At 42.7% G+C, this 21,882-nt stretch overlaps 2 protein-coding genes across 5 annotated transcripts; one reads left to right on the forward strand and one right to left on the reverse strand.

The window, feature by feature from the left end:
- The first annotated feature begins 841 nt into the window (after nucleotides 1-841).
- On the forward strand, nucleotides 842-10,987 carry MAK16 (MAK16 homolog). Its single transcript, XM_027529716.1, has 10 exons — nucleotides 842-942; nucleotides 3,218-3,267; nucleotides 3,360-3,469; nucleotides 3,575-3,639; nucleotides 3,836-3,987; nucleotides 4,711-4,765; nucleotides 7,544-7,618; nucleotides 8,355-8,468; nucleotides 9,478-9,543; nucleotides 9,713-10,987. Exons 1-10 carry the CDS (start codon nucleotides 928-930, stop codon nucleotides 9,905-9,907), a joined length of 897 nt encoding a protein of 298 aa, XP_027385517.1. The 5' UTR covers nucleotides 842-927; the 3' UTR covers nucleotides 9,908-10,987.
- On the reverse strand, nucleotides 7,636-21,617 carry TTI2 (TELO2 interacting protein 2). 4 transcript variants are annotated; one of them, XR_003509017.1, is made up of 8 exons: nucleotides 20,547-21,541; nucleotides 19,251-19,437; nucleotides 18,568-18,660; nucleotides 13,845-14,032; nucleotides 13,628-13,771; nucleotides 11,388-11,550; nucleotides 10,353-10,536; nucleotides 7,636-8,436 (listed from the first exon to the last, which is right to left on the reverse strand). XR_003509017.1 is itself a non-coding variant. In XM_027529713.1 (7 exons), exons 1-7 carry the CDS (start codon nucleotides 21,191-21,193, stop codon nucleotides 10,432-10,434), a joined length of 1,527 nt encoding a protein of 508 aa, XP_027385514.1. In that variant the 5' UTR covers nucleotides 21,194-21,554; the 3' UTR covers nucleotides 10,323-10,431. The 4 variants fall into 4 exon arrangements, 2 of the variants coding, with proteins under 2 accessions (XP_027385514.1, XP_027385515.1); XR_003509018.1 differs by having other exon boundaries at nucleotides 11,388-13,771; nucleotides 21,517-21,617; XM_027529713.1 differs by lacking the exon at nucleotides 7,636-8,436 and having other exon boundaries at nucleotides 10,323-10,536; nucleotides 20,547-21,554.
- Nucleotides 21,618-21,882: the final 265 nt, after the last annotated feature.

Raw genomic sequence — 21,882 nt, forward strand, 5'->3', positions numbered from 1 at the left:
TCAGACTTGTTCTTCCCTATTGTAATACCTCTAGACTTTGCATACTCCTAAGTTTGCTAAAGGTTAAGTGACTCTCACCCAAATATCTAGTAAACTGAAGTCGGTTTTTATACTCTTTTAAGTTTGGCTTCAAAACCCAGTGCTATATCAATGCATTCTAACAGGGTGGCTCCAATTCCTGGTTTTCATCTGCATGCAACGAAGTTATACTATTTATGACACTGAATTATTTTATAACGTGGTATGCAAATCAAGGACCATCTTTATTCTGAAAGTGTGTCTTTGTTACTCTTCTCGTGGCCTTTCTTTTGGAAAACGGTATGAACTAGTGAAGATTTTCTTCTTTCCTTGTCAAAAGAAAAAGCGTGGAAAAAAACCTGTTGCTCTTGAAATATCTTCTGATGCATGAATTTCAAGTCAGGACCCAATTCCACACCAAGCAAATGCGTGTTAAGTGCGGAAGAGAGGGTCTTACGTCCTAAAAGAACGCGTCTGAGGTCCACAGACGGGGCGAGGAAGCGACAGCCTAGCTTACCGCCCCGCACGTAGCCCGTGCCCGCGTTCAAGTCCCGGCGGCCGACTCTCCAGAGAACCGACAAACCGCGGGCTCGACAGGGGGCTCTCCTGGCGTCCCCGGTCTTCTCGCATCGGAATCGGCCGGCTCAGGAGCGGCCTCGCACGGACCCTCAGCGGGGCTGACAGTCCCAAGGCCAGCCGGGGACGAGAACCCGGCGGAACGAGCGTGTGGGGACAGTCCGGGGACTGGCGGCGAGCGTGAACGTCAGACCGCCAGGAGCCGCTGTTGCAAGGCCGTGAAATCAGAACTCTCGCGATAGGCGAGACTGGGCTTCGCGGAAGTGATTCTCCGGAAGCAGCATGGCGGCTCCCCTCAATTGATCCGGCACTACCTGGTGAACTGCTGACGAGATGCAGTCGGACGATGTGAGTCCTGATGCTCTGCCACCCAGGTTTTGCACAGGGTGTCTCGCCTGCTTTAGGAGACTCAAGAGCCGCCCGTTAGCCTCGTGGGGCTCCGGAAGCGAGGCCTCCAGAGCCCTGATTTCGGAGCGTGGGGCTCTCACGTGTCTACCCGGGTCCTTCGGGGTTAAGGGGACCGCTCACCGCCACCTCAGTCCCCGGGTTCGGTGTAAACGGCCCTTGATGCCTCGCAAGGGAGGCTTTCGCATGTGGTCCCTCGGAATTTGGGAGGCGGCGGGGCGAGGGGTGGGTGCCGGCGTGGGGGACGGTATGGTGAGCCTTAGACACCAAAGTTAAGCGTGCTTTTCATCCACGTGCGCGTTACTCTTCAGCCTGCTTTACCTGTGTTAGGTTTTTCTTTTACCTTTGCTCCACTCTGTGCCCGCGTCATAATTTTGGAAGCATCCTAGGTTCATTCATTATTTGTATGAAATACACTCAAGCGCCTACAGTGTGCCAGGCATTGTAGTAATTACTGGCAATTTGGTTGTTATTAAGCCAGGCAAAAGACCTCTGCTTTCCTGGAGCTCTGGCAGGGGAGACAGTAAACACGTGAACGAATTAAATACAACTGAAATGTGTAGTACTGCTGTGAAAGAAACACCGGGGTGATAGAGAGTGATGAGAGACCACTTCCGATCAGAGATTTCTCTGAATAGAAGATATCTAAGCCGAGATCTGAAAGATGAGAAGGAACCGCCACTCGGGGCTGAGGGAATAGTAATCAATCCAGGCCATAGAACAATATAGTACAAAGATCTGGAGGTAAGAAAAGAATGTGGTAAGGGACATTCGTGTGACTGTGTTACAGGAGTCAAGGGAAGAAAGGTAGTGAAGCTGGATGTCTTTGCGGGACAAGATCATGTAGAGTCTTGAAGGAGGTGTTTTAAAGGTTTTAAAGTGACATGACATCTGACTTGTGTTTGTGAACATTTCTGTCCTATGAAAGGAGAGAGAATGAAAGCAAGGAGACTACAGCGTGATGAAAGTAGGTTCCACTAAGGTAGTACTGGTCATGAAAAGAAGTGGATGGATTTGAGATCTGTTTTATCATTGTAACTGGCAAGACTTGGTTATGGTGTGATGAGGAGAGGGAAGAAATCAAGGGGCTTTTGGATTTGAACAGGCTGTTCAGTGGTGATTCTGTTTATGGATGTGGGGAAAACTAGGGAAGGTATTCTTTTGAGAGGTGTGGAATTGGAACCTCCATTTGGACCTGCTAATGTGTTTGAGGCCTTTCAGGCAGAAATGTCAAGTAAGCAGCTGGATGTATATATGAATCTGGTGCTTAGAAGTCTGACTAGGAGATGACAGTTTGGGAGTCATCAACTTTGAGATGATATTTAAAGCCACAAGCCAGAGTTAGCTCCTGCTTTTCCAGTTTCATTTCCTCGTACCTGTTTCCTACCGCCCCTCACCAAACAGGTCCCATAAGGTTCCAAAAATGTTTCGGTCTTTAACTCTTCTTTGTGTTTTTCCCTTTAACTTCTCTAAAGCCTTTTCCCAGCTCCTGAAGGTGGCTCACTCAAAGGTTCTCAGGCGCTTATACACCCCTGTTGTGGTATTTAGCAACTACTGCTTCGTGATGTTTTGTATCTTTCTGACTAGATAGAGAACGCTCTTTAAGGACTGTACCTTCCTTCATTCAGCATGTGCTTGAGTACCTCCTGTGTGTCAGGACTTTGAAATGTTAGTGTCTTACGTAACTACTAAGTGGACATTAAATGCCGAATGAATATAGAGCACAAGAGTTAGCAGAAGATAGTAGATGATTTTCCTTGTCCTCAATGAGATAAAATCATGGAATGTATATCTAAAAACCTAGTACTGTGCAGCCTTTCACAATGGATAATGAACATATTAAGTAAAAAAGGAAAGTTACTATTATATATATATATAATATAGTTTATATATACATACTACAAACTCATATTGTTCAAAATATCCATGTAGGCATATTAGCTGGTATAACATACAACTATTTATAAAACACTAATGAAATTATATCTCTGGGCAGTAAGGTTATGGTTATTGTTAATTTGTATTTACTTTTCCTGTAAGAATCTGTTATTTGTGTAAAATAACAAATAAATCAGACTATTTTACAAAGCACTTTGTCCTCATTCCTCAGAGACTTTCTCAGTAAAGCAGGGCGCTGCCCTAGGGCATTGTTTTCTTGGATTAATGTGGTGTCTGTTAGGTGAGAGCAATTGAAATGGATTTTACTTTTGTCTTACAGGTTATCTGGGATACACTAGGAAACAAGCAATTTTGTTCCTTCAAAATAAGGTGAGTCTAGATTTTCAGCTTGAACAGAGATTCTTTCGGTTGCCCTCTTGGTAACCCATCTTATAATTTTGGTTCTTTCCCTCTTATTCTAGAACCAAGACTCAGAGTTTCTGCAGAAATGAATATAGCCTGACTGGACTGTGTAACAGGTCATCCTGTCCCCTGGCAAACAGTCAGTATGCCACTATCAAAGAAGAGAAAGGTAACTCCTCAGGTTTAACTTCATGGGAAGTACTCAGCAGCTTTTAAAAGGATGTTCTTTAGTGTCTCTGCAAATAATAAGAGAAGTATTTACTGTGTCCTGCAGGACAGTGCTACTTGTATATGAAGGTTATAGAACGAGCAGCTTTCCCCAGGCGTCTCTGGGAACGGGTAAGACTTGGGGTATTAAATTACCATGACCATTGATCAACAGCAAAAAGGCCACATGCTTTTTCTCCCTTCCTTGACCACATCTATCTTAAACTCCTGGAGTTTAAGGCCTCTAAGAGGCCACATGGGTGTCATTAACAGTGAAGACCTGATCATTTATCCTTGTTCATCATGCTTCCATTAATCTGTTCGACAGGTCCGGCTTCATAAAAACTATGAGAAAGCACTGGAGCAAATAGATGAAAACCTAATTTACTGGCCCCGTTTCATTCGACACAAATGTAAGCAGAGATTCACCAAGATCACCCAGTACCTAATTCGAATTCGAAAACTTACACTTAAGCGACAGTAAGTACTGATCATTCATTTTTAAGTGTCTTTGCATGCATCATATTATGAAAGCTGAGAGATGGTGAAACCTCTAGAAATGCTTTAAGTTCAGCTTTGGGTAATTTTTAATAACATGCTAAGCAGCAGCAGTTTTACCACAAATTAATATTGTGCCCTTTGATTTTTGCAGGATTTTAAAAGTGTATAGTACAACTTGATTATCCCCTTCCTGTCTGAAAATCAGCTTCAGCAAATTGTCTTTATAACCCTGAGGGAATCCTAAAATTAGAGAATCTAAAGTGAATGTTAAGAACCTCACTCTGGGTCCACTGAGAACTGATTTTTAACAGTGGTGTGAAGTCCACACAGTTAACTGTGCCTTCTTTAAGGAGTGGCAGCTTAAAGAAGCTTCACTTCTCTGCATTGTGACCTGCAGAGAAAGCTAGAGATGTCACTTCCTAGAAAGTTCTTTTCTTGCAGTTCACAGAAGCATTAATCTTCAGCATTGTGAATGCCCTCAGAGATCTCAGAATGCCTCAAGAAACAAAAACAGCCATGTATGTGAAACATGTCTGTCAAATATATGTAAAATTGCTTGACTTTATAGCATTATCGAGGATATTTTAGTATATAATCTTGCTATATTGAGGTGAGCTCTACAAAATCAATTCCAGTCCTTTTTTCTTCTCATTTTTTAAATAAAGCAACATGTTTTCTGATCATGTGTTTTATTTCCCATAGGAGGAAACTTGTTCCTTTGAGTAAGAAGGTGGAGCGGAGGGAAAAACGAAGAGAGGTAACTTATTGTTCTGATAGTCACAACGTCTACACGTTCACTGAAGAGTAGGGATGTGTAAGCAGGGCTCATGAGAACCATTCAGTCACCACTGTCTGTGAACTGTTCATGCCCTGGTAACAGACAACAGTGTTAGCTGCATACGGTATCTGGTATTCTGTATCTGAAGATTATGACTCTCAGGGCCGCATAAAATGTGGGTGCTTCAGGGACATTTGTAATACAAAACAGGAGGAATACCTTCAACAGAGACCCATAGCTCCTTGTCTGAAGTTTTTGAGTCAGGGATTTCAGATTTAGAATCCTGTTTTACCCATCTTATATTTTACATTTTACTCTCAGCTAATTTTGAGTATTCTGGTCACACACACTAGCAGTTGTACAGTGATATATAACAGTGTTTTACTAGATGAATTTACAGTAGGTGGAATTTTTTGAAAAAAACTTTTTAAGTAGCCTCATGCCAGTCCAGGTAATATTAGGCCTCTAAATTGAGCACTGTGCTGTGCTTAGTCACTCAGTCGTGTCCGACTCTTTGTGGCCCCGTGTACTGTAGCCCACCAGGCTCCTCTGTCCATAGGGATTCTCTAGGCAAGAATACTAGAGTGGGTTGCTGTCTCCTCCTCCAGGGGATCTTCCCAACCCAGGGATCGAACCTAGGTCTACCTGCATTGCAGGCAGATTCTTTACCGTCTGAGCCACCGGGGAAGCCCAAGAATACTGGAGTGGGTAGCCTATCCCTTCTCCAGGAGGACTTCCCAATCCAGGAATCGAACCAGGGTCTCCCGTGGAGACCTGGTTGTTGGCGGATTCTTTACCACCTGAGCTACCAGAGAAGCCCAAATTGAGCTTTGGGGGTTCTGAAATTGCTGGTAAGGGATTGAGATTATTTGTTTCTCTGAACTAGTCAGCTTTGTTCCTGAAGTAGTCAACAGTGATGGTAATATTGTGCCAACCGTGGAAAATCTAGTCAGGAAATTCCAGCCTTTGTGGAAAAGAGCAGTCTCCCTGTCAACCTCATGGGACCTCACTCAGGCTGAACATTCTTACGCTTTTAAGACCCGGAATTAGGTCTTCCTGACAAGTTCACATTTTCAGTCAGTTTAAGTATTTGCTTTGCTTACCCTACATCCACAAACGTGTACCTCATCATTTTTCATATCCTATCAAGAAACAGCTTTAATAATCCTGATGCTTTGTTTCCATTAATCACATAGAGTTCTGCGTTTCAAGCCTCAGTCATTGGTCTCCAAACTTTTTTGATCACTCCATCAATAAAATTTTTGAACATTTGCTCCCCAGTATATTATTTGCAAATGTTATACATGTACACTTGTGCTGTAGATATATTTAAATAATAGTCTGTGATGTAGTGAAGGCCTGGTTCTCAGCAAAGTAAAATTTGCCTCTAAGGGCTGTCATAGGTGATAGAGCTCAAAGACAGAGAAAGGAGGGTATTGTTGAGTGCCTGCATTTCGTACTTGCTGTTCACTTTTCATTCTCCACCACCAATTATGCAGACACCTTTGTTTAAATGTGGCTAGCGAGTTTTCATCTTCCTTGTCAAAACTTTAAAAACTTCTTTATGTTACATACCACTGACAGCTATTTGTTATCTTAGAAAATGTTGACAAATCTGAACGGTGGGGGGGGGGTGTGTTTGTGTGTGTGTGTGTACGTGTGTGTGTGTGTGTGTGAAAAATGCATGGTTCTTTAAGTTTTGAGACTCAAGTGCTAAACCATTAAATAACCAGCATATATAACTACTGCCTATCTTATTGCAAACTATTCACTATCATCTATAGAGCCACGTAACCAAGCAAACTTAACCAAATAGCTGTATGCTGCAAGAATCTGAATGAGGTCACCACTTTCATACTCTTTGTGTAGTATTTTAAAGAAAAAATATTTACAGAAGTTTTGAGCATTTGGTTCCTACATCTCAGTAGATCACCCCTGAGGTGTAAGCACCCACTTTAGAGAAAAATGTAGAACATCACAATAATCTCTTCACTGCTTTGTGAGCCCCCATCTCCTTTGTAACTGATCCTGTGCACTATTCATTCTAACACAGCTTCAGAGTGTAAGGCTAACATCCTCTGAGATTTCCACTATCATCTTAATGCAGTCTTTGGGGAAAAAGGTAGATTGAGGCTACATTTTGGTTTTTATGTTTCAGTTTTGTAAAGGTAGAGATACCATGTATCATCACCTGTAAGAAGTCACTAAAGGAAGAGATTTATTTTGTTCAAGTATGATTTACAGTATTAATTTCTGCTGTACAGCAGTGCTTCAGTTACACGTATATTCTTTTTCTTTATGGTTTATCACAGGATGTTTAATATAGTTCCCTGATTTATACAGTAGGAGAAGGAAGAGATTTTTTTTATCTTTTCTAACATGTTGTGTCTATGGCTTTAGAAAATGTAAATGAGTGACGGTCACTGTTCCTTTTTTGCAGCTTTTATAGTCTTGCTTCAGGATTGCTAATTTTCTGAAATATTTAAGTGTTCGTATACCAGTTTGCTTTATCAAAGACTTTTAGAATTTAATTTAGAAATCTATTCATAAAACCGTAGGAATTTTTTAAGTTGAAAGATTTCCAAGGTTTGACAAGGAAAAAAAATATCTATCTGGTTAGACAGGCAGAAGTTCCTGTTACAGCAAGAGGGAAAAGGCGATTACATCTTTCACATAAAAACTTGGTTTCTTCCCTTCTACAGGCTGAACAATGAGTACTAATGAAGTAAATGGGGGTTTGTTCTTTTTCTCTTATAGGAAAAGGCATTAATAGCTGCTCAGCTGGACAATGCCATTGAAAAAGAGTTGCTGGAGAGACTGAAACAGGATACGGTGAGAAAGCTAGAAACTTTGGGGTACCGATTTTATTTTTTAGGTGGTAATATTCTAGGAGATATGGGACTAGTTGGAAATGGGATTTATTTTTAAAGATGTTAGAAAGAGCCTTACCTCGATTTTATTCCTGGAATAAAATAAGTATCATTTTATAAAATAAGTACAAGCTCTGGCTTGTAATGCAAGCATGTAAACCACTGCAGTTAACCCTTGACACTCGAGTTTGGAGGCCTTTCCTTTTTTGCCATTATTCCCAACTCCTCCTCCAAACACAGCAATTCCAGGTCTCTAAAAAGCCACACAGCTTTGATCCTCCTGCTTATTCATCCTAGTCTTTTAAGGTTCTTTAAAATGAATTTTTATTCTCTTTTGAAAAATGAATGTCACTTAAAGATACAACATGAATAAAATATGCTTTTTAACCCTTATTTCCCCTTTGTTGATAAAACTACATTTGTTTCAATCCATGGGTTTTATATACTACTAAATTTTAACTGATCTGGCGTCCATCCTTGATAGAAGTTACCAGTTTGGTGTTAACTACTGATTATGTAAATGTCAAATATGGGTTTTTTAAAGACACCACTGGCTCTAGGCTTGAACATAATATAGTACTATTACTTATCAAACTAAATGTTCTTAATCACTGAGAAAAATAATATGCTGGTTGGACAGTGGTCTTGAAGCACACGGTCAAACGTGACGAAAACTGACCCGTGTTTCTTTTCTTCAGTACGGTGACATCTACAACTTCCCCATCCACGCCTTCGACAAGGCCCTGGAACAGCAGGAGGCAGAGAGTGACTCTTCGGATGCTGAGGAAAAAGATGATGAAGAAGATGAAGAAGTAAGCTTTGTGTTTTTGCTCTGTCAAGCGGTAATCTGTAGGATTAGATCTATTTTTATGTAATAGAGAATATCATTTTCAGTTCCCTAACCAAAAAATAGTTAGCTGGTCACTCATTTCCTATCATTTTTTATTAATTTGGTTCAGTAGTGGCTTCTTTATTCTCCAGGTTCAGCCAATAAACCACATGTTGACAATTTAATCTTACTTGCTGCTGCTGCTGCTGCTGCTGCTGCTAAGTCGCTTCAGTCGTGTCCGACTCTGTGCGACCCCATAGACGGAAGCCCACCAGGCTCCCCCGTCCCTGGGATTCTCCAGGCAAGGACACTGGAGTGGGTTGCCATTTCCTTCTCCAATGCATGAAAGTGAAAAGTGAAAGGAAGTCGCTCAGTCATGTCCGACTCTTAGCGACCCCATGGACTGCAGCCTAACAGGCTCCTCCGTCCATGGGATTTTCCAGGCAGGAGTACTGGAGTGGGGGTACCATTGCCTTCTCCGTAATCTTACTTAGTAGCCTTCTAAAATTTTTCCTGCAAGGTGACAAAGAGTCCTTATTGCCTAAGGGAACATAACATTAAGGAACCTACTGAAATTTACCAAGGGTTTAATCTTACTGTTACTATACAGGAAGTACTTAAGTGATAGTATTTTTGGGAAAGGGCAGATTTAACAAATTGATTTGCAGGAGACTCACATAGGGACACAGGTATACTTTTCCTATTAGTAATCTAGTTTTTAATATTTGAAATGAATAGTTTTAGTTGAATGTATAAAGAATTGTTTGTTCCTATATACTGATTTTAACTGGTTAAAATGAGGCTGTTTTATCTCTGATGATTTAAATCAGGCATGAGAATTGATATCCCTAAAGAAATAAGTTGATTTGGTTGCCTAGTAACCATTCTCTCATTGTGTTTTTGTTACTGATGTACTTATCAGAGAATAAAACTAGATGTCTAAGCTGCATTCTCATTATGTATCTTGAACCTAATGGTGAGTTTTATTTTAGGATGTGGGAAAAAGAGAGTTTGTGGAAGACGATGAAGTGGACGAGAGTGACATAAGTGATTTTGAGGTGAGGCTCATGGGTAAAAACTGTCCTTTGGCTTCAACCAAAAATGGGGGGTGGAGGTTCAGATCACACAGAACAGGTCACTTATCTAATCTGAGTTCTAAATAGAACAGAGACAGGAGTTTGGGGAATGAATCTAGCGTCTTCTTTTTTCTCCCCCTTCACGTGTTAGGATATGGATAAACTGGACGCCAGCAGTGATGAAGATCAGGATGATAAATCCTCCAGTGAAGAAGAAGAAAAAACCCTTGATGCCAAACACAAAGGCAAAACACCTCTGAAAGGGCCTTTGAGGAGGAAAAGAGCCTACGTAGAGATAGAGTATGAGCAAGAGACAGAGCCCGCGGCCAAGGCCAAAACCACGTGATTTCCCTTCAGACATTTGTAAAGAGGACTGAACGCCTTCCTTTTTTTACATCTTAAACACATAACACTTCTGGGTTTTGCTCTTTCACAATATTTGTGTTTTTAATATTTATGCTAGTTTTGTGGGGCAAAAAATCTGGGAAGGAGTGGAGAAAGGCCTAAATAGTGAATATTTTTATAGCATTGTTACATGACATGTGCTGAAGTAACAGCTTGAGCCCGAGAAGCATAAGGGATGAGTCTGTGGGTATAAATATTTCTAAATTTAAATGTTACCCACTCACCCCTGTTTCCTTGGCATCTTTCGCCTTGCAGGCCTCCCCCACCCCTTTATTTAGAAATGTCCAGATTCCATTTGTTCATATTCTCCTTTCCCTACTTCTGTGGGAGTTAAAAAGAAAGAAGACAAGAGAAGGTCTAAGTTATAATGTTTAGTATAAATATACCTTTTGCCTGAAATAATTCCATTTAAAACAACTGGAAGAGAAAGAAAATCCTTTCCTCTTCAGGAAAGTAATACAAGTCTTAAGTTGTGTCGCAGGGAGCTCCTTCAGAAAGCTGTTGCACTCTTCGGATGCAGTTCCCCACCTGACTGTCTTCACAGCTGCGGGGGATTTTAGCCAGGAGACCCTGAAACATGAAACCAAACAGGCTTGTTTTTTTTGATTGTTACTTCACCTTGGTGGTTCTTCCTTGGTATCAGACTCAAAGAAGGAAAGGACTGATGACACTAGGGCAGTTCACAAACTGGTGTAATGCTGGGAACTGGAAATGTGCTCCTGGCTCACGGAGCAGCAGCCTTCTACCAGCCAGGATGAAGCAGATTAGATCTAGGGCTTGAAAACTGCTTGAAGTTAAAAAGCCAAGATGAATATAGTATCCCTCAATATTTTTAGGATGTTAATTTCTTTTCGTGCTGCCTATAACTGTAAATTGAAGATTTTGAGACAATGATTTATAAATTATGTATACATGGACACACAGCTGTTATATGAGATGGCTTGGAAAAGTAAACTTCTGTGGAATATGAGACCAAAGGAAGAATTCCCAAATGGATAAATAAAGTATGTGGAAAACATCATTGCCTCTGAAAAACTGGAAACATCTCTGTTACCTGAGTTACTTACTCTACCTAAATTATTCCTTGGTGGATGACAGACCATTATTTTAACTTTCTCTCTTCATTCAGACCACTAGAAGAGAATTTCCATTTTGCAGTCTTGATCATGATCTTTTGCCCATTCTCTGTCCTAGCTCCAGAAGCATCCACTGATCCTCTTCCCTTTTCATCTAAAAAGTTCTGAATAGCTTTAAAGGGAGAATAAGGTATTGATCAAACTCTGCTGAAGGCTAAAAGACTCAGAGGTAGAGACTTGAACCTTCCACGTCCAATTACAGACTTGGTCAGGCACAAAACTATCACAGAAATTGCCTGAGGATGTCGAGGCCTAACCGAAACCGAATGGTGGACTGTCCCTTACCTTCACCCGTCCCAAAGCACAGCGGTCCAGCAGAATCAGGCAGTCGGTGGCCTCTTCTAACAAGGCGCTCTTAACACACTCGGGTGTGAGGCTTGAATCCCTTGCTACATCACATATCAGTTTCAAGAGAGCCTTCAGTAAGACCACAAGTCTACAGGAGACTCTGGAATCAAGAAGAAACATGGTATTCATACTCTGAATCAGGATATTAAAACCGAAAAAGGCACCTGGGATATGAAAGCCCTCATTTCATAAAGGAAGAAACTGAAGTCCAAGTTTAAGACCATAGAGCTGGAAGCAGAATGAGACCAGACTCCAGATTTCTGAACTCCAAGCCTGTTGATTTTCTCTACAGCACACTGCCCACACACTCTGACACGCTGGCATACCCAAGAACACCTGGTTGCCCTCCAGAAGTTGGTGGTTTTACTGTTAGGAAACAGCCCTCCTGAAAAGGGAGAACTGGGCCCTCCTACCAGGGGCCTATACTTTTGGCCAGAGAACAGGAAAGGGCCCACAGTTCTTTAGCTTGGATGTGGTCTTAGGCCTGGAGGTTAAAGATACAGTGAAGGAAATAAGCCTGGCTTCTGAGAATTCAGTGTTGATTTAACTTTTCTGTCACTTTAATGCTAGATCCTAGATTACCACCAGTTAGGCCGTGTCTCTATTTACTTCTGCTTTGCCTTTCTAAACATTTTTATGATGAGGATTACATAAAATCGTAAATGCGCTTAATGCCACTGAATCATACACTTGAAAATGGTAAATTTTATGTATTTTTTAACCACAATAAAAAAAACTAAAAAGCCCTAAGGAAGCTGAAAATTTTAACTTGCAGTGTGAAAATAAAAACCAACCACATTTCTGGGCAGAAACGTGACTGGGAGAAGAAAAGTGTACATCTTTCACCGTGATCTGAAAACCACTAAGTGGTTTCCAACAACACGGGTGCTGCTCAGCGCTTCACCTTCTTCTTTCAACAGTCACTCCCCAGACCGCGCCCCCCCACATTCACATTTGTTTTCTGACCTCTCCACGTTTTCTTGACTTCTACTCAGTATCGGTATTGATTCAATTTCATTCATCCATCTATTCCAGTCACTTCGGAAATATCTACGTACTTGGTACTGGGCTTTCCCTGGTGGCTCAGTAGTAAAGAATCCGCCTGTCAATGCAGGAGCCTTGGGTTCAATCCCTGGCTCGGAGGATTCCCTGGGTTCGGAAGATCCTCTGGAGGAGGAAATGGCAACCCACTCCAGTATTCCTGCCTGGAAAATCCCATGGACAGAGGAGCCTGGCAGGCTACAGTCCATGGGGTTGCAAAAGAGTCAGACACGACTTAGTGTCTAAACAGGTTCTGAGTAAATTTTGGAGTTCTTGGTATCCTAAAGTGATCTTCCATCTTCCTGGAGCTTAGAATCAGCAGAGGAGAGAGACAGTAAGTAAATAAATGCAAACTGGGTACAAATGTGATTCTGGAGTACATTATAAGGAGATGAGAGAATACAGTTCAGAACAGACACATACGTGTTGCTAAGATACTGGGACTCGTGCCCAATTAAGTCTTGTTATTTCATTCAGACTCACTAGAAAAAGCCCTGATACTGGGAAAGACTGAAGGCAAAAGGAGCATGGGGTGGCAGAGAATGAGATGGTTAGATAGCATCCTTGATTCAACAGACAAGAGTTTGAGCAAACTATGGGAGATAGTAAACGACAGGGAAGCCTGGGATGCTTCAGTCCATGGCGTAAAGAGTCGGACACGACTAAGGAACTGAACGTTTCCTGCAAGAGAGCCTTTTGAAGACTCAATGTGTTTGGGTTCCAGCTTGCTGTTGAAGACACCTCCCTTGAGCCAGAGCTGGAATGCTAAGCAAAGGTATCGCAAATCAGCATTCTCCTGATCACACATGTTCAATGATGTGCTGGAAGGGCTCTGTTCTCAATGAGACCTAAGAAACCTAAGGGTGAACCAAGTCAAGTATGTCTACTGTAGCACTGCTCAACAGCCTTAAGATTCTAACAGGCCTTAGAGGTAGACATGTCCACCTGAAGGACCTGAGTGTATATCGTCAATGCCACTTTCACAGTTTAAAGTCCAACTGGTATGGGAAATGGAAGGTATTCCATCTGTACAGCATGTCCTTAATACTTTGTACTGAACATACATCTGGCCAAGTTCTGCAGGGAGTATGGATGGAGTTTTGCCCCTTAGCACACCTGACTGCTGGCTGTCATACCTGGGCCAAGTATACTGCAGGACAAGTTTTAGGGTTTCCAGTATCTTCAATCTGGCCTCCTCCTCAGGTCCATCATATACCTCCAAGTAACCAATGATAACTCGCTCCAGCCTTTTCAAGTGCCGGACAGTTAAGATCCCCAACCTGACAACAACAGAGAAGATGCGATGAAGAGTGAAGTTGAGGAGTATGGCCAGACCCAGCTGCTCGGACTCACCTTTTCACAAAAGCTGGTAGGTTTCTCGCGTAAGTCCTGCGTAAGAGAAGGCGGTGCTCGGGCTCCATGTGCGTCAGGATCAACTGCAGGACCTCATCACAGTGAGTGGTGGGTCGGGCCCCATCTCCCTTCCAGTGCTGGGCTTTCTCCAGGATGGGGAATAAATCCAGCAGACACAGGAGCACAGCCTAAGAGGAAGTTAAGAGAAAGGAGCTGTAGTTCACCAGTTGGTAGTCATAACACTCAATGATTTCTCTTGCAACTTCCACTCATCTACCATCCTCAGTGTCCATGTCATAGAATCCTATTAAGTGTAATGTATTACTTTATATTTTCAAACTTTTTAAACATTCTTTATTTCCATCAGACAGTCTCAAGTTAAAATCTCCTAGGACTGTTCTTTGGAGAAGGCAATGGCACCCCACTCCAGTACTCTTGACTGGAGAATCCCATGGGCGGAGGAGCCTGGTGGGCTGCAGTCCATGGGGTTGCAAAGAGTCTGACACAACTGAGCCACTTGACTTTCACTTTTCACTTTCATGCGTTGGAGAAGGAAATGGCAACCCACTCCAGTGTTCTTGCCTGGAGAATCCCGGAGACAGGGGAGCCTGGTGGGCTGCTGTCTGTGGGGTCGCACAGAGCTGGACACGACTGAAGCAACTTAGCAGCAGCAGCAGCAGCAGGACTGTTCTTTGCTAATCTATAGAATGGACCAGGGCTAAGACTTTAATCCAGAATTTAGGAGTCTCAGTCTATTGTCACTAAATACCTAAGTTGATAGTTACAAGTATAATATCTACTATAAGACCTCTCCCAAACAGAATCTAAGATGGCTCTATTTGTATCCACTTTTGACCTCCCTCTCTGAAGTTTCAGTGTCCATGCAATCCCTTTTAGCTCTCCTGTGATCTTTGTTTCTCTTACTTTTTAACCACCATTCCAAGAGCCCTAACCTTCCTGTCTTTTAGGATAGCCTATATTCTCAAAATCTAAAATAATATTTTAAAAAGAAAGGGGCAGGCTGAGGTAGGAGGAGGGAGAATATCTGGCCTAAAATAAGAAACAAGGTTATTTCTAACTCTAATTTTATGTAACATCTTGACTTCAGAATGGTCTTGGCACCCTTCCCCACACAATATCCCCCAGAAATTCTAATTCATTCTTTATAAGCAAATATCACCTTACCAGATCCCCTTCAGATCAGATCAGTCGCTCAGTCGTGTCCAACTCTTTGCGACCCCATGAATTGCAGCACGCCAGGCCTCCCTGTCCATCACCAACTCCCGGAGTTCACTCAGACTCACGTCCATTGAGTCAGTGATGCCATCCAGCCACCTCATCCTCTGTTGTCCCCTTCTCCTCCTGCCCCCAATCCCTCCCAGCATCACACTATTTTCCAATGAGTGAACTCTTCGCATGAAGTGGCCAAAGTACTGGAGTTTCAGCTTTAGCATCATTCCTTCCAAAGAAATCCCAGGGCTGATCTCCTTCAGAATGGACTGGTTGGATCTCCTTGCAGTCCAAGGGACTCTCAAGAGTCTTCTCCAACACCACAGTTCAAAAGCATCAATTCTTCGGCGCTCAGCCTTCTTCACAGTCCAACTCTCACATCCATACATGACCATAGGAAAAACCATAGCCTTGACTAGACGAACCTTTGTTGGCAAAGTAATGTCTCTGCTTTTGAATATGCTATCTAGGTTGGTCATAACTTTCCTTCCAAGGAGTAAGCGTCTTTTAATTTCATGGCTGCACTCACCATCTGCAGTGAATTTGGAGCCCAGAAAAATAAAGTCTGACACTATTTCCCCATCTATTTCCCATGAAGTGGTGGGACCGGATGCCATGATCTTCATTTTCTGAATGTTGAGCTTTAAGCCAACTTTTTCACTGTCCACTTTCACTTTCATCAAGAGGCTTTTGAGTTCCTCTTCACTTTCTGCCATAAGGGTGGTGTCATCTGCATATCTGAGGTTATTGAGATTTCTCCCACCAATCTTGATTCCAGCTTGTCTTTCTTCCAGTCCAGCGTTTCTCATGATGTACTCTGCATATAAGTTAAATAAACAGGGTGACAATATACAGCCTTGACGAACTCCTTTTCCTATTTGGAACCAGGCTGTTGTTCCATGTCCAGTTCTAACTGTTGCTTCCTGACCTGCATACAAATTTCTCAAGAGGCAGATCAGGTGGTCTGGTATTCCCATCTCTTTCAGAATTTTCCACAGTTTATTGTGATCCACACAGTCAAAGGCTTTGGCATAGTCAATAAAGCAGAAATAGATGTTTTTCTGGAACTCTCTTGCTTTTTCCATGATCCAGCAGATGTTGGCAATTTGATCTCTGGTTCCTCTACCTTTTCTAAAACCAGCTTGAACATCAGAAAGTTCACGGTTCACATATTGCTGAAGCCTGGCTTGGAGAATTTTGAGCATTACTTTACTAGCGTGTGAGATGAGTACAATTGTGTGGTAGTTTGAGCATTCTTTGGCATTGCCTTTCTTTGGGATTGGAATGAAAACTGACCTTTTCCAGTCCTGTGGCCACTGCTGAGTTTTCCAAATTTGCTGGCATATTGAGTGCAGCACTTTCACAGCATCATCTTTCAGGATTTGAAATAGCTCAAAGGGAATTCCATCACCTCCACTAGCTTTGTTCATAGTGATGCTTTCTAAGGCCCACTTGACTTCACATTCCAGGATGTCTGTCTCTAGGTCAGTGATCACACCATCGTGATTATCTGCGTCGTGAAGATCTTTTTTGTACAGTTCTTCTGTGTATTCTTGCCATCTCTTCTTAATATCTTCTGCTTCTGTTAGGTCCATACCATTTCTGTCCTTTATCGAGCTCATCTTTGCATGAAATGTTCCTTTGGTACCTCTGCTTTTCTTGAAGAGATCCCTATTCTTTCCCATTCTGTTGTTTTCCTCTATTTCTTTGCATTGATCACTGAAGAAGGCTTTCTTATCTCTTCTTGCTATTCTTTGGAACTCTGCATTCAGATGTTTATATCTTTCCTTTTCTCCTTTGCTTTTTGCTTCTCTTCTTTTCACAGCTATTTCTAAGGCCTCCCCAGACAGCCATTTTGCTTTTTTGCATTCCTTTTCCACGGGGATGGTCTTGATCCCTATCTCCTGTACAATGTCATGAACCTCCGTCCATAGTTCATCAGGCACTCTCTATCAGATCTAGTCCCTTAAATCTATTTCTTACTTCCACTGTATAATCATAAGGGATTTGATTTAGGTCATACCTGAATGGTCCAGTGGTTTTCCCTACTTTCTTCAATTTAAGTCTGAATTTGGCAATAAGGAGTTCATGGTCTGAGCCACAGTCAGCTCCTGGTCTTGTTTTTGCTGACTGTATAGAGCTTCTCCATCTTTGGCTGCAAAGAATATAATCAATCTGATGTCAGTGTTGACCATCTGGTGATGTCCATGTATAGAGTCTTCTCTTGTGTTGTTGGAAGAAGGTGTTTGTTATGACCAGTGCATTTTCTTGGCAAAACTCTATTAGTCTTTGCCCTGCTTCATTCCGTATTCCAAGGCCAAATTTGCCTGTTACTCCAAGTATTTCTTGACTTCCTACTTTTGCATTCAAAAACACTCCAATACCACCAAACCTCGTTAGCTGCTTATTGCTAAACACCTACCGCATTTTATACAAACCTTTTTTAATAGATTACTCTGTACTGTATTTATATTTACAGTATATATATTTACATAAATGTGTCTGCAAAGGATTTCTTATAGCCAGAAACCTTGCCTGACTCATTCAATCTTGGAACCTACAATGGTTACTCAGTGGTTACACATAATAGGTTACACACAATAGGTACTCAGAGTGTACTGGATGAAACAGCAAATGACACTCACCCAACATACAAAGAGTTCCCCGTGTCTGTATTGATATAAAAGCAGCCCAGAAGGAAGGACACTTAATAAAAACAGAACTTACTCAGGAGTTCCTTGGTGGTCTAGTGGTTAGGATTCTGCACTTCCACTGCTGGGGCCAGGGTTTAAGCCCTGGTAGGGGGAACTAAGATCCTAAAAACCATGTGGCTAAAAAGAAAAAAAATGGAGGCACAGGGAAGAAAGAACCCATCTTTCTCTCTTGTTCATAAATAGGTGAGAGACTACAAAAAAAAATTTTTTTTAACTAGAACTTTTTCAGACATAAAACTGCCCCCAAGTGATATATAATTGACCCAGATGAAGCCATTTTCACTCGCCATTTGCTATCCCCATTTTCTTTTTTTAAATGTATTTATTTTTGCCTGTGCTGGACCTTTGCTGCTGCTCAAGGGCTTTCTCTAGTTGCAGACTGTAAGACTGCTCTTCATTGCAGTAAACTCACTTTTCAATGAGGCTGAGCTCTCTTGTTGCAGAGCACGGGCTCTAGGTGCATTCAGTAGCTCCAGCCCAAGCGCTCTAGAGCGCAGGCTCAGGGACTGTGGAACAGGGGCTTAGGTGCTCTGCAGCATGTGGGATCTTCCTGGGCCAGGGATCGAAGCTGTGTCCCCTGCATTGGCAGGCAGACTCCTGACCACTGTACCACCAGGGAAGTCCAGCTATCCCTGTCTTTTCAACTTGTTAGTGGCTCTCAGTTATCATCCCCACCTTCCAAGAAGAGAAAAATGCCACCAACTATTCTTATTCACATAATGCCACCTTCTGAAATTTGAAAGCTTAGACTTACCGTTATGAGCAAATCTTACAATTACCTGAATGAGGTGGTGTTCCCGTGCGTACAGGTGGTTGAAAAGGGCGTGGTAGAGGACCTGAGCCCTGTTGTACTGCAGCAAATCAGCAGCTGGCTGCAATCAGACAAATTACCCAATTAAAGCTTCCCAAGGTTGGCACAATGTTGATAAATTTTGAGACTGAACATGGTATGTGGGTTACACTACTCTGTGTATATTTCAAAAGCTCCATAATACACAGAAGCAAAAAAGTTTCCTTGAGTAATAGCTTACACATTTGGATATAATCCCTTTCAGCTTCTGAATTTTTTGTTCCTTGAAAGTCAGTTGTTAATTAGTCAAAGTCTGGTTCTTCAGTCTGACAATGGTCTGTGTTTCTTATACATATCACCTCTGAGATACAAGCTACTTGTATTCTTGCCTGGGAGATCCCGTGGACAGAGGAGCCTGGCAGGCTATGGTGTATGGGATCACAAAGAGTTGGACACAACTGAGAGACTTTCACTTCACCTCACAAGCTACTAGGTTGGTAGAGGAAAATATAGGCAAAAATATAAATTATTGAATTGAGTCACATAACAGCATTAATAGTTAATAAAAGATATAAATACAAGCAACAATAAATTGGTGATATCGTGAATGAGGAATGGCCAAGACTCAGTGTGTGCCATCAATACACATGCCAGGGAGCAGAGGTCACTCACCACGTTAAGCACAATGTGATGGAGGCAGTGGACACCCAGGATTTTGTTTTCAGTCTGATAGTCATCTGAGATGAGCAATGACGGAGGAAGTGTTCTTTCCAGATGTTGGCTCAGCCAGGGTCGAGTGACCTTTTGCAGAGTCCATGAGAAAACATATTTGGTGGCTGGGTTATTCTTCCAGGAGTCCCTAAATGGAAATGTGAAACCACATTAAGTGACATGGTGTCCTGGTGAAGCGCAAATGTATTTTCTTGGACTTGAAAAAAAAATGTCCTACATAAGATAACCCTTGATGTTACAACATACGTTTTTAAGATTTAGATCAAAGTAACTTACAGAACTTACACTAAATACATTTATTACCCAGGGCTCTGGGCCTAAAGCATATCCAAGGAGAAGTAGCCAGTTACAGCCACAGCTATGTAAACAATCTGTGGTGATGGTGGTGGTGGTTACAGTGAGCAAGTCTTGAGAAGGGAGAGAGGTGGAAAGGAAATGCCTTCAGTAACATTATTATTATTACTATAAGGGAGCAAATGATTCAACATTCAAACAGCAATTTATAACTTATAAAGTGAGTTTATATACATTACTCAACCAATCTTCAAATACAGTCTAACAGGTAATGTTATCTTTATATTACAAACAACGAAACTGGTCCTATTCCAAAGCAATGAAAACCAGCACTAGACTACGTCAAAACTGTCTTTTAACTCCACTGTTGTTGTTTAGTTGTTGTGTCCGACTCTGCAACCCCATGGACTGTAGCCCACCAGGCTCCTCTGTCCATGGGACTTCCTAGGCAAGAATACTGGAGTTGGCTGACATTTCCTTCTCCAGATCTTTCCCACCCAGGGATCGAACCTGTGTCTTCTGCGTCTCCTGCACTGGCAGGCGGATTCTTTACCACTGAGCCAGCAAACATCACTGCCACATCTAAATAACAGCGATGAGTTTCAATAGTTTAAATTTAAACCTTACCTTTAAATTTCCAACTCCCTAACCCCACCTAACTAAAGAAAGTTAAGTCTAAACAAATGGGACAGAACTTCCAATTGCAGGGCAGTTGTCAAGAGGACTGGAAAATCGAGTACGAAGACCTAGGTTCTAATGTCGAATTTGCCACTACCTACTTAATGTCATTTATAGCAAATCACAATCTTTCTGGGCCTTAAGAGGCCTGCTATTAAACGCCCTCATCTTAGTGATGAAAAAACAAGACTCCTTTGAGCTCTAGCCTTCTAAAATATTAGGCTGAAGCTCAAGTTGATGGCCTTTATTGGCAAGAGAACTCACTTATTCAAATCGGGTTTGAGAAGCCCCATGATCGCAGTAAATCTCCCTTTCTCGTCTTCACTTTCTCCGTGGAGGAATCCAGCCACAGAACCACACTCAGTGACCTGAAGCAATAAGGCGAGCACCTGTCCAGCGACCTCTTGAGATCTTGGGCTGGTCCACGGTTGCTCCAAGCTGTGTGTGACTGCAAAAACATAGATGGGTCCTGCCAAGGGACGGAGGCTTGTCTTCCATGCAGGGCAAACCAAGGAATTCTTGGCGGCCTCGACCTTCCTCAAGAGCTTAAGAAACAGTAACGCAACTGCCGCCGCTTTCTCCGCCACGTCGGGGTGGCGGTCACCTCTCCCTTCCGGCTCCTCGGCAGGGGCTGCATACTTCCCTAGGGCTTTTGCCACCTGCCCCAGCATCTCGGGCATTCCACGGAGCGAGGCGTCACTCCCCTCAAATAACCGATCACATTCTTTAGCTTCGAGCAGAGCAGCGAGGTCCTCAAGAGCTGCACTTCTGGCCTTGCCCCGTCGGGATTCCTGGCCGGCAAACTGGTGCAAGATTTGGGAGAAGGCCTGCCCGAGGGCGGAGGAAGACCATGCTCCGGTCAAGGAAGAACCCTCCCAAGGTGGGGATTCCCGAGGGCCGTGAGGCTCCATCCCTCAGACCGAGAACGCGGGCGGCCGGGGATCCGCTCAGAGCGGGAGGAAAGATCCCCTCGGGGCCTGGGATTCTCGAAAAGCACAGGAAAAAAAAAAAATCAAAACGGTGAGACGTCTAGGAGGACCGCGGGGAGAGACGGTCTAACCGGCAGAAGAGTAAAGATACAAATGAAAAGATGCGGGGAAGAGGTCTCTCTGGAAGTAACAGAGTCTGATTCCCAAAATGGAGGGGGGAAGTTACTCTTGCCTTTCTGAAGACTTAAAAAAAAGAGTTTAAGAAATAAACCCTGTATGCACGACATTCGCACGGCCACCGTTACCTGAAGCCCTTCCGACGCGCCTGGGCGTGTCAGGATCCGACTCAGCCAACGTCGTTGCCGCAAAGCAGAAGCCTAGCTTCCGCCATTACCGCGGCAACGCTCCGTCATTTCACGACGGATGATCGTAAAGCAATGGCGTCCCCGGGTCAAAAAGGGTGGAGCCGTGAGAAAGATTTTTGCATGTGGAATAACCCCCACCTAGATATTTTCTTTCTGTTTCCGCCTACTAAGGTAGAAACAAAAGAAATATCACGGAATGTCGGTGACGGTGATAAAATATACAGGACTTTATATACAAGTATAAATAAATAAGCCCTACACCTGTCGTCCTTCGTGAAAAGTTAGTGGTCCCGTCCCTGGAGCGCC

Source organism: Bos indicus x Bos taurus, chromosome 27, assembly GCF_003369695.1.
Source record: "Bos indicus x Bos taurus breed Angus x Brahman F1 hybrid chromosome 27, Bos_hybrid_MaternalHap_v2.0, whole genome shotgun sequence".
NCBI lineage: Eukaryota > Metazoa > Chordata > Mammalia > Artiodactyla > Bovidae > Bos > Bos indicus x Bos taurus.